This window comes from Macrosteles quadrilineatus, unplaced genomic scaffold (genome assembly GCF_028750875.1).
Source record: "Macrosteles quadrilineatus isolate MER2022 unplaced genomic scaffold, UCM_ALF_1.0 Scaffold_4__1_contigs__length_99947679, whole genome shotgun sequence".
In the NCBI taxonomy this organism is placed as follows: Eukaryota; Metazoa; Arthropoda; class Insecta; order Hemiptera; family Cicadellidae; genus Macrosteles; species Macrosteles quadrilineatus.
Window position 1 is genome coordinate 17,277,407 of NW_026542597.1, and position 12,861 is coordinate 17,290,267.

The following is a 12,861-nucleotide window of genomic DNA, read 5'->3' on the forward strand; positions in this document are numbered from 1 at the left end:
TAGTAGTAATATTTTCAGTATATTTGTTTAGTAATTATCAAAACTCTATATGTGATGTATTTTTTTACAAATGGGTCAACGCTGAAGGCGTGTTTTGTAGCAGCTCTTTGGAAGCTTATTAACTTAATATTTAAGTCCGTTTGATGTCGTTTTGTAAATACATTTCATTACTTTTGTACTTACGTTGTGCTCTTTTTTAGTTCTAAGTTTCCGTCTGTGATAAATACAAACTTTTTTAATAAACCATGTATTTTATTTGTCACCTAAAGATTTCAAAATGGAATCGTTTCCCTAACCATTGGTCAAAATGGAATAATACAATTAAATATAATGTAAAAGAACACGTGTGGAAATGTAACATAACTTGGCCATTATGGTAAAAAATCTTAAGAGATGAAATTGCAGCGAAATTTAATATATTGTATTACAAAATTCTCTGTGAAATTCAAATTTATGTTATAAAGTAACTGCGTAAGTAACTGCGATTATGTATGTCTCCTAAAATAAAAGAGGATAGTTCAAATTATGTATTTGGGATAGTTGAGACATTTGAAGTTAAATTATTGTTGAGTAATAATTTGCTACTTATTACTATCCTGGTTTTCTTGTGTTTGTCTATTGGAGTGTATTTGATAAGAATCGGACTTAAGTGTTCATCTGCATTTGTTGAGGAAAACATCAAATGATAAAAACCAGCAGAGTACCTGTCCTTCGTACGGGGTCGGTGTACAAGAATAAAATGCTTATTGCAGTTATAGGAGAGGACACGGTTTAAAATGGGGTTCTCTAAATTTACGGTATTCTATAGTATAACACATCTACCATAGCCATAATGCTCTACCACTGCACCTAAATAATCGAAAAAGTATAGTAACAAAAACAGTAACAATATCACAAATCATTAAATTAAAAACATAAACATAACTGTAAACAATCCTACTTTGACAGTTCTCATTGTCAATCACAGTGTTGTCATAGTGCTGCACCATGTTGGTAAAACTTATAACTTTTTAATGCTATTGAACATCACAGAATTAAATTGTTTAGTTGAATCAAGTGTCTTAACACTTATAGTGTTATCAGAATTGTATATGGGGTATGTATATGGGGGGAATATGGGGCTTGTATTTAGTGAAAGATGATAATATTAGTGGATTATGAAGTTATACTTATGTAATATTAATTCATTAACCCATTTTAAATATTAATAAGGTTAACATGTGAAACTACTAAGCCACTGGGGCAGAGCCTGAAAGGATTTTTGACATAAGAATAGGCCTATATGTTTTTTCGGGAATGTGAGCTATCATCATGCCAAATTTCAGCCCAACTCGATCAGTAGTTAATACGTGATTGAACCCAAAACAATCACATTTATAATATTAGTATGATGTACGTGGTTAAATCCGAGTTTCGAGGAAGACAAAGGTAAAAGCTTTGTTTTATAGGAATCAAGCTATTTATACCAACATTAATACGCGGGTGAAAACACTAGATAAATTCCATAATGGTTTCTACAAAGTCAACCTTGGTTTTGTGTCTGGACGCTATCTAGTATTGGGAACATGAGGTTGGAAACATTTAGATAACTACGTGAGCGATATCTTCTGTTTTTCTCAGCTTTTCTGCCTCAAGTCACTAATATTCTCAGCTGATAACAGGTTTGGAATCCCCACCGATCCCGGTCTTCCGCGTTCTTGACAAAAAGATTGTAAGGAATTTTAAATTGTCTTAAAAGGGGAAACAATGTACTAGGTAATCAAAGGTACTACCTGTACTACTTAATAGTATATTTCGTACCTAGGGCCTAAAATTAGGGTTTGCCGGTTCCAAAAGCTGCAAAACCATTTCGGTCCATGGCACGAACGCTATTTTTCACCACACTATACCCTATTACCACTATTCACCACTATAATAATGCACACTGATAGTCAACACAACTACAACTTTAAGGTTATGTGAAGAAATAATTTGAGGAATCAGCAAAAATAAAAATAAATAGTTGCTAAGCAACGGCGACAATGACACAATTCTATTGCAATGCTATGGATTTTGATTGTGTCTTTAAAATGCATTCATGTTTTAAGTAAGTAAGCGGACAGCTGATTTTGCGGCCCCGGCCTGTAAAAACCTGCTCGGTCCCCAAATTTCGATGACAGCTGGCATGGCCAGCAAAACGTAACTTTCAGCCACCAATTACCGTATGTAATACAGCCAAAAACATCATAGTGTGGTGAAAAGTATGTTTCACATCAGCTGAGTTCGGAAACAGATGTTTCCAAAAAACATCTGTAGAAACCAGGATAACATAAGCTTCTGCTCGATGATTCAACAAAAACGTCGTGTTATATGTTTTGTTCATATTGGCCTGGTATATGAGCTTTTCTTAAGAAAATACCACGAATACTTGAAAAATACCGGATCATAAACATAAAAAATAACGTTTTTGGCCCGAATCCTATACTAATAGCATTGACATATGGATTAGATAGTTCCATTTAAATAATGTTAAATAATCTTTACTTTCGGGCCAAAAAGGCCATTTGTTTATTTTTATGGTCCATACCGGGTCTTTTCTAGTATTCGTGGAAAATACTTAAAATATCAACCAAATCTCTTATGTATAGGTTTTTAATTTCGATATATTTAGAATATTTTGTCTTGTAAATATATTGGTTTTGTATTCAAAACCATGGGTACTTTTTGTAACCAATGTAGTAACCATAGAATGCATAAACGTAAGACTATCTTATGTATTTTTTAACAGCAGTATAAGGCAGTTGGAAATGTAAAGAAATAACGTTCCTTGTCCAAACCTGTTAATACAAATTATACGTATAAATATTCTTGTACAAGGAAACAAATTCAGAAAATAATGATATCTGTTAATTTAAACGTTTAAAGTGAATGGGGTAAAATGTAAAGGGATTTAAAAAATCCTATATGGGATACTTACTTATTTATACTTATACTTACTTATATAGATTAGGCCTCATACAAAATTACTTGAAACCCACTGGTCACCCTTTATCGTTTTCTTCACTACATCCAGACCAACAGTTTTTCAATATAAATGAGTGGCAAAAATACGTAGTTATCTGCATGTCTGTCAGTACATACGGGATTTCGACTAAACTTCTAATCGCGCATCAATTTTAACACGTATTAAATGTCATGTTACCTACCTATACCAGTTAAAAGTAGTACGGTATATTCTTAAAGATTACAAACGTAAATTTTGTTTTCAACTAAGCTAAACTCTTAATGATTTGTCATTTATTTCAAAAATTAAGTTGGGAGGTTAGCATATGGTAGAAAATAATTAATTTATGCAATTTTTTATTGTTTATTTACCAAATGTTACTGTTTAACAAATCAAGTTAATCCTTAAATTAAATACATATGCTCACTTTTTGATGGAGATTAAGTAAACCGAATTTTTCTTATAACCAATTGAATCATGTATATTTTTAAAACCCGATTAAATTATTGCACATAATATTTTTACATGATTAATCATTTTGATTAAAATTATAAATTTAAACAACACTCACAAAGAATCTACCACAAAGAATCTATACAATAATATAGCTTTTGTGTGATAGTATTCATCAGTGGTAGTAGGAAAGTTGTCTTTTTGAATAGACCTTTTCTCTGTTTTCTATTTCAAGAAATTATGTTAAAAATGTCTACCATGACATCAATTTTTTAAGAACCACAAAGATGACCAGCATTCTTTTTCATTTTTGTTGCAAAAAAACAACATCACAAGTGGACGTCGGAAATCTCAATCGTCGGAATATCCAAGGGCTTCCCATTCTTCTGCAATGAGGCGTTCAATTCCTGTCTTATTTCAGCAAAAGTCTTCCCCTTGGTTTCCGGGACGGTGAAGTATATCCAGAATGACCCGAAAAAACACACTGTCGCGAACATCCAGAAGACGGAAAACAGCCCTAACGCATCGGTGATCACCAAGTAGAATTTGAGGACAAAGAAAGCATTGAGAGTCAAGTTGATGGCAGAAATACTGGAAGCGAATCCTCGAGTATTGCTGAGAAACATTTCAGACTGGTACATAACAGACACTGGACTTACTCCTAGAGAAACGAACAGACTGAACACAACGATGACTGCGACAGGAAACCAACTGTAGTGCGTGACATCAATAACCGTTTGGGTGTCAAGATAGAAATAGCATCCAGCGAGAAACAAATTCACCCCGGCTCCGATACAGGAAAACATCAACAGCTGTCTTCTCCCAGACAGATCGGCGATTATTGTCACAAAAAAGCTGGAAATGAACAAAACAACTCCGAACAAGATGGTCATGTTGTTTGGTGCCACTATCTTGGTAGAGTTGTCAGAGTTCAGAGCGTGTATCTGTGAGAATGTTTGAGTCGGATACGTCATCAGAGCTATCAGACCGTTCAACACTCTGATGATACCAAGGCCTATGACGATGTACAAGGCTCTTCTGTCAGCTGATGTTGAGACGATGTCCCTCCAAGATGCTTTGTTGGTGACGTCTGCCGTCACGGATTGTATCATGCTCTGCAGTTCTTTGTTGACCGCGTTGGTGTTTGAACGTCCCCGCAGTCTGGCCAGAGCGGCTGCAGCAGCTGGCTCGTTCCTCCGCATCAGCAGGTAGTACGGAGTCTCCGGCTGGTTCCAGAAGATGGCCACCGCGATGACCGGAAGAGCTGCGGTGACGTAGGTGTACATGTGGTAGGAGAGGAAGGGGCCGATACAGTATTCTATCAAGTGACCAAGGTACCTGGAAATAGATGTGGTTAGAGTCAGAATGGTATTTATTTTGCACTAAGAAAATACATAGAATATCAACAATCACATACAATAATTATGTAAAGACGAGGGGCATGCCCAGATTGTGCATTTTAATAGGGTTAGAAATTCAATTTCAAGATAATAATAATGCAATACCCATTTATTTTTCAAAAATCTAGATCCACGCCAATAAGACTGGGGATTTACCTACCTCAATTAGGTAGCAATTATACAAAGTAGCCTATATAAAATCCATTTTCATAAAATATTTCGCTTGTCTCCTTGTTTTCATTTAACTGTGGTTATTAAACGTTTACCTGAAGGATCAGCTGTTCAGATTAGATCAGATTAGAATCTATCTATCTATCTATCTATCTATCTATATATATAATACGTGAAGCCGTTTTTTGTTAACGCAACTCCTCCCTTATTTGTGGACCAATTTCAACGTTTGAGGTGTCAAAAGATTCGTCTCAATATGAAGTTTTGCAATAAGGTTTTATAATTCTAAAATTCCTGCCCTTAAGAGCGTGAGGCCCACTCAAAGGTCGGGTTTTCCCCATAAGAAATACATAGAACAAATTTAAACCGAAAAAAACAGCTGTTTATAAGAAGCTGTAGCTTTTTGGGAGTAAATATTGAAATTGTAATATTAAGTAGGTTAAGACCAAGTTAAACAGTTCAAATAAGTTTTGATGGAAGAACAGAAAATGCCTCAAGTTCAAAGAAGAATTATTGAACACGGTATTAGGACACAATTAATAATGAGATATTTTGTGCGTATGGGGAGAGTAGAAAAAGAGAGACCTGGTCTAACAAATACCCATCCAGATACACATTCACTTTGTGAGATGAATAATATTTGCCGGTTCTGCTATGCAACTTACTTTGGAAGTGAAAAAATATACGAAGCTCATAGTGTTGTCACGGTGGGAAAGTAAACTTGCCTAAATGTCAGATCAAATAAATGCATACAAGAAATGTTTACTTCAGACACTGACAGATCGAGATATTTCAAAACATTTTGTTAAAATTACGTTAACCAACATTCAATGGTGTAGCTGCTTTAGCCTATTCAAAGCAGGTTATGGCTGTCCAGTTGGTAACCCCGAGTTTGTGGGTAAAAAATGGAGCACATGAAATGGTTGACATCACCCCACATTTCAGGTTACTCTACGGAGAAAATTCGTTTGATCGGGGGATGTCTCAAATCAAAGGAATAAAATGGTCCAACTTTAATTACTTAAGAAAGGGTATCAGTACGGTAACAATGTTCTTCAATTCTCAATGCTGGAAAAACATTTTTGCAACATATTAACTCGAATTGAGGCAGATCGTTTAGCATTCAATAGAAGTTATCAGTTAAAATCGAGAGCAGAAATGATGTAGGTGAACCTTAGTGACGCCATTAGAGATATTTAAAATTAGTTTCTAACAAGTTTTCAAATAACTCTAAGATGTAACGAAAGTTACTAGAATTTAAGCATAAGGTTTTCCTCGGCGTTATGTTTCATACTAGGCGGCTCATTGAGCCGCACGGGTTCCCTAGTTCACGATTAAACCGTTATAGAGCAAGTTTGTCAGCAACACTGTATCTTCATTGAGATTTTGATTGCCAAATAATAATAAAACAGGTTTTAATACCTGTTATTAGGCAATCCATTCAATAACCAGGATTGAACCGGGATTCATCCATTCAATGTTTATTGAATGAATTGCATAATAGCAGTTATTTAAACCTTTATATTTTAACACTGGATCATTAAGAGTGAGCTCAAGAAATAATTGAAATGCAAATGGGCGAAGCCCTTAAGGAAATTACCTTTTTCGTTTACCATTCCTAGTTGTGTCAGAGCTTTAAAATGACACCTCAATCGTAAAAATTGGATAAGTATGGCAGATGTAAAAGCAATGTATCACAGAACTCCCTTATGTTACGTTTATGAAACATCTATATACTTAATGCATTAAGTGTATATTTTTCATCTCGATATTGGATTAATTTAGTCTTTACACTTTTAAAGCGTGTACTGTGTAATGTGTACTATCCACTCGTTTAAATTGAAACAATAGTAGGCACTATCCTATCCAAAGTTGGCATAGTCTTGTATAACAGAACCAGTTTACCTAAAAACATAGTGGTTTAGAGCTACCAAGCTAAAAAAGCATGTACTTGTGTTGAAATAATGGTCAATTAAATGAAAACTCTTCAAATATAATTGCAAATATGTATTTGTTAAGGATTACGTACCACATCAGACATTACTATGTGTGCTTATGTTTTCGCTAACCCTTCACTGGTTTTGATTTAAGGGGGTTTAGTCAGCGAAAAAAACCAGAGATTTGTATTTAGACTCCCTCTTATCCGGGCGCCTTTTAACCGGACTACACTCGGTGGAAATGAAATCTCATTAACCGGGCAATTTTTATCAACACATAGGTTTAACCGGACTATATCGGCAGGAAGTGGGTGGTACTGAAACGACTGTTCTCGTGGGAAAGATTTGAGACCAGTGATCACGTGTCTAAATACAATGCTCTCCTAAATTTCAGTCAAATACTGTATACAGTATGCATTTAAACGGACCGTTTAAATGAGTTTTTGGGGACGTTGGTTTAAGCGGATAACCCACTATCCGGACTGGCCTCGGTCCCGAGGAGTCCTGATAAGAGGGAGTCTACTGTAGATTCAATATAATTTAGTACGTTTCTTTACCAAACAGCTCAAAATCGAACGATATGTCTACACTTCTGGAAACATTTACAAAATGGCAAAAATACCGATTATTGCTTGGTATCTGCCTAACTTCAATCAAACTGACCAACAATTGTGGAACATGCTGGAGATGGATCCCCTGATGGAAGGGCTGGCAATCTCACTGAGGTAGAGAGGAACGACGGTGAACACGATGCCCATGGCGACTCCTTGGAGAAGTCTGGCAAAGTAGAGGGCTTGGATGCTAGGCCACGCGATCACGATCAGCTGGAAACATGTGTTTGAATAAACAGATAGCTATGACGTCATTAACGATAATAGCTGGAGCTGGGGTTATGACGAAAAAATATTATTAAGGTTTTGTAATGTTAGAAGGGAGATGTTTATTGTAAAGAGGAAGTGATAGGTGATTCTGTGAAAAGTGTTGAGCAAAATCTTCTTGTGCTGACTATTGCCTGAAAGCATTTTGTAAACTTTGAAAAGGAAAATGGCTGAGATCAGACTTGGCAATGATTATTGATGTTCACGATGATTCATTTTGTATTGTAATGGTAAAGGAATTTATGTAAAAGTGAGAAAACAATATTTGACAACAAATCGTTTTGTCACTGGTGAAATCTAACAAAGATATTTTTTATTCAAAACTGGCTACACCTTTAGTTTTTTTTTGTGAGATACTTCACAGAATTTTATTACCCAATGCAATGTGAGTATTACCCAATGGAGTGAGCTGGTCTACTGGTAAAGGGTGGGGATTCGGTCCCAGAGGTCCCGGTGTCAAATCCCGCCAATCCCCAATGGAATTTATATGTGATGATGCCACAGCCCTCTAGGGCTAGCTTGAAGTAATGTGTAAGAAAAGTTGCCAGGCTAAAACATACTCAACTAATTTGAAAGTTAAAATCCACACCCATTTCTCTAAGTTGTTACCCAATAACTGGTTGAAACTTTGACCAAATTAAATCATAACATTTGCTACGTACCCAGCTAAGGAAGTACAACGGGCCTGTGAGCAGTATGCTCGGTCTTCGCCCCCAGCGATCAGCGAGGAAGCTGGATGGGATGGGGCTGAGTACGTTGCCGACCTCTATGATTGCGACCATCCAACTACTCTGGGCCTGGGTCATGGGGATGGGTGACCCAGGGCTGAGGAGGAGACCCAGGATGGGCGTCACCCAGCCAAAACACGACCCGGACACTAGCACGGAGAAGCATGCTGCAATCAGAGGTAAGTTACAACTATAAGTTCAGGGTCAATTTTTTACATTAAGTACCGGTAAGTGTTATTTTATGTTAGTGCTCGTGTCTAAGCTAGTGGCATTTACAAGGAAAATCATCACAAATATGTTTTTAAGGGTAAGTAGTTCAACCCATCAAATTGTTGTGGAAATGTTAGGAATCAAACTCGTCCCCTTGCACTTAGGTCTTAGACGCTAATTAGAAGGCTAGCAGTACAACTAAAAGAAAAACTATTAGGAATCAGCTGATATTTTACATCACGAAAACAGGATTTCCAATCATTTGGCAACTTCAAACTTGATGCCGTCATTACATGAGTGACTTGAGTTATACCATGTTATACGTCAGATAAGTCAGAACCTAGACCATTGTATAGATTTTAAGCTGAATGAATACAATGCTCGCCTTGGTATTCAGAACGTGACTTGTTTGATCGTCAGCAAAATCAGAAGCTTCATAAGTTGTCCGAAACTGGACCAGCAGCTGTCAATGATCGTTGGGCCCTTAAGGCTTATGAACCAGCTGATCGCAGTCACAACGCTATCATCTCATTATTTTCCCGTCAATGTATGCACTGGTGAATCAATGTAAACCTAATCCTATAGAATCAAAACACCTCACGATTGGTGCAAATACCCATAGCAAAATGCACGTAAACAACTTTAACGATCCTCAGGTATCTTAAAAACAAACATTTATACAAAAAACTAAATCATTACAACTAAAATATTAGAAGTACCTTTAAGAAACAATAAAAGCAATAGGGATGAGATTGCTAACAGGACACTGTAGCAATGTATGCGAACAAATCTGACGGAGTGGACGAGGCTTAAGGCAATTTTGGCCAATCCTATGGATCATGAATATGTAGGACGTTTAGCTGGGACAAATTCAGATTATCTAATGATCACTTCAGCTTGAAAATAACCTTTTCTGACGCTTTAATGTGCCTTAGGATAATGGGTGAGTTTTGATTTTCTCGCATACTGAAAAGAGTTGAAACTGCTCTGTAAATATGCATGGAATTCATAGAATTGGTAGTCTTTTGAGTAATTAAATTACCAAAAAGACTATCCTATAAGGAAAATCACAGAATTGTTATTTATGATGCCATCTTTGTCATATCGCGTTCAGGAAAACCCTTGATAGTTCTAAAAGTTCTGAGAATGAAGAAATAATTCTTTAAGTTCTAGAGTGAATGAAGAAATAAATCTCGAGCTAGGAAAATATGTTGTGATTCAATTAAAAAAGGTATTCTCTATGTTTGCGGTACAATATTCTATAGCAGGACCAATTATATGTTTCATTATTGCTTTAAGTTAGTTGTATTTCTTCTGTTATTTTTACGTTTTAAAAACGGATAAACCTGAATTTTCTTCAGGATAAACTTGATTAGTATTGCAATTAATTATTTATATTAGGATATAGGTGATTAGAAATTCGAAAGTTAACACCATATATATATGAAACATACGCTCTTGTGGTTGGTTGGTCTATGTTAATACTTACTAATTTCGTATCAGACTTTATGCATGTAATCGTAATATTAATCATTATTGAAGCATCCAGACTAAAATCACAAAGTGAAAAAACGTCTGTAAGCAAATTATAATAATTAATTGAAGATTCTATTGTTTTAACATTTATCCTATGAATTGAACTATTCTTTTTATTTTATGCAACCTTTTTATCAGTGTCTACGCAAAAAGGTTAGGATATTTAACTCTACATTGTATCCTATCTAGGTTGGCAATGAAAAAACGGACTTTGCATTTGATTATTTACTGAGAATAAAAACTCAGTTTATCTCGACTAGACTATTATTAAATGGGTGAACAATTGATTTGTAATTGAGTTGTACGTCATGAGTGTTTAATGAATGCAATAACTAATTGTCTAAACACATTTCACTTAACTTTACTTACGTTCTTATTTCCAATTGGATTTCAACATTTGACAGAATTGCGTTAATGTAAATAAATGTGTACGTCGGTAACAGTTTTTAATGCCTTGAAAAAGTATTTATAAATTCATTTGTCTGATATCAATAAAACAGAAGAATTCCAACTTTGATTTTGCGTAGGTTTCGGTTTTCTTAAAAGATGTTAGGATTTGATAAGCCTAGCTTTCAGATTTATTTGGTTAACGCTAAAATGAACACAGTAATTCAATTTTATTTTCTTTCTTTCTAGTTCGCTTTGAACGCTGGATTAGACAACCCATACAAGTAGAACCTTGATAACAAGTCTTCCATAAGGCTTGTTATCAAGGTTGTATTTTTACTGAGGTTTGCAAAACATGATGATTAGAGGTAATATGAAATCAAGGATCGTATATAAATGGGATGTCTGTTTCAGTGTCAAAAATCGACGATTCTAATATGAATAAAGACACACGTATCATGTTCACTACCTCTTAAAGAGCAAGTTCTGTGCATCATGGTCGTATCATGTACCATATCAATGTTTGAAGGCCAATTAAATTATTTTAAAAGTAAAATATATTTCAAATCGAAATTTGGAATCGGTGAAATGGGGTTTCATGTTAAGTACAAAAATACCCCCGCCGCAGCAAACCTGCAGACTAAGCGAATTTCAACTTGTCTGATTACATTTTTACTAAAATATTTCCATAAATAAGTCATATTTATTCCCCATTTAAATAACATTAGATTTAACCAGTGCTTAGGTTTGCTGCTACGGGGAAGGTAAAAAGTGTTTTTGACCATATGTCAATAGTAAAGAATGAAATAAATAAATTTGCCAAATTTTATCAACATTTTATATCAATAACAAGTAAACTACAACAGTTTTCATTTTCTCCAGAAAAATAACATGGGAATTTTAAATTACACTTTTTTGAATTTTCTCCGTGACCGTTAGGCATAAAACAGCGCTTCAATATACTAAATTATTTCTTTTTTTTAAGCTCTACAAAATGGTTGAGAAAGAAATAGCAAAAATCTTTATTTTTGAGGTTAAAAATGGGGAAAACCCCTGTTCCCATGGTCCGATTATGCTGGTTCGTGAACTCGTTCGAATAAACGTAGGTTTACACGTTTGTACCAAATTTCATCAAAATCGGATCATATTTGCTCAAGTTATCGCGCTAACGGACACATATATAAATGAATATATATATATATATATATATATGAATTTGAACGGATGGTGTTTTTGGCCTCTGGGGACCTCAAAACGAAAAAGTAAATCGGTCCCGGGTCTAGGTCTTACCATGAGACCTACGGTAATAGCTTATTCCCTATATGGGAAATTCGCTAATAGCAACCAAATGTAAACAAAATAATCATAGCTAACACGAAGGCGTTTACAATCCAATATTTTACCAGTTTCTTATGGATTACCATATAGCTTTTGGGTGAATATTAATCAATAACTTCTTGATTAGCATCGTACGTGTTATTGAATCACCTGAAAAATACAGAAATATATACGTCTAATAACATTTGCAATAATATATTTACACTTATACTTTTGACTTACAAGACGGTAAATACAAGTAAAAGTTGATAGGTGGTGATCGATTTCGATTGGACACTCGAATCATCATCAGACCCAATAGGCGAATGTAGTATATTCGCCTATTGGGTCTGATGATGATTGGAGTGTTTAATCGAAATCGATCACCACTTACCAACTTTTACATGTATTTACCGTCTTGTAAGTCAACAATATAAGTGTAAATATATTATTGCAAGTGTTATTAGACGTATATATTTCTGTATTTTTCAAATACTAATCAAAGAATGATCGTATGCGAATGATTTCCCCCGAGAAGAGCTCTTCCCCGCTTACTAACTATTACACTATTTACACCAAGGTACCTTCTCAAAGCCAAGCTCGGTCCCCTACCTGTGAACGCCGCCACGTACTGTCGCACCTCCCCGTGACACCACATGGTCGTCTTCAACAGTCCAAGCAATTGGCCCAATGTCAACTGAATTGCGGCGAGAACATTCAATTGGCCGAGACGCGTTTTGATTGGAACCCATCTCGAGACTCCCTTGATCTTGGACTTGGGAAGTGAAGCTTTTGTGATGTCACAACTTAATTTGTACCAGAACTAGTCAATTATTCCAATGGGAAATATCCATTGAATTG

The 12,861-nt window shown here is 35.4% G+C and overlaps 1 protein-coding gene across 1 annotated transcript; it reads right to left on the reverse strand.

Moving 5' to 3' along the window:
• Positions 1 to 3,723: 3,723 nt before the first annotated feature.
• On the reverse strand, positions 3,724 to 12,658 carry LOC128992776 (facilitated trehalose transporter Tret1-like). The gene is made up of 4 exons (XM_054416516.1): positions 12,613 to 12,658; positions 8,485 to 8,717; positions 7,608 to 7,768; positions 3,724 to 4,774 (listed from the first exon to the last, which is right to left on the reverse strand). The coding sequence occupies exons 1-4, from the start codon at positions 12,656 to 12,658 to the stop codon at positions 3,766 to 3,768; spliced, it is 1,449 nt and encodes a 482-aa protein (XP_054272491.1). The 3' UTR covers positions 3,724 to 3,765.
• Positions 12,659 to 12,861: the final 203 nt, after the last annotated feature.

Excerpts from the sequence above, each read along its gene's own strand:
- LOC128992776 (XM_054416516.1), bottom strand. The coding sequence starts at position 12,658 with ATGTGGTGTCACGGGGAGGTGCGACAGTACGTGGCGGCGTTCACAG. Across the intron at positions 8,718-12,612 it reads GTACGTGGCGGCGTTCACAG|CATGCTTCTCCGTGCTAGTG; the intron begins GTAGGGGACCGA and ends CTCTGATTGCAG. Across the intron at positions 7,769-8,484 it reads CGTTGTACTTCCTTAGCTGG|CTGATCGTGATCGCGTGGCC; the intron begins GTACGTAGCAAA and ends ACATGTTTCCAG.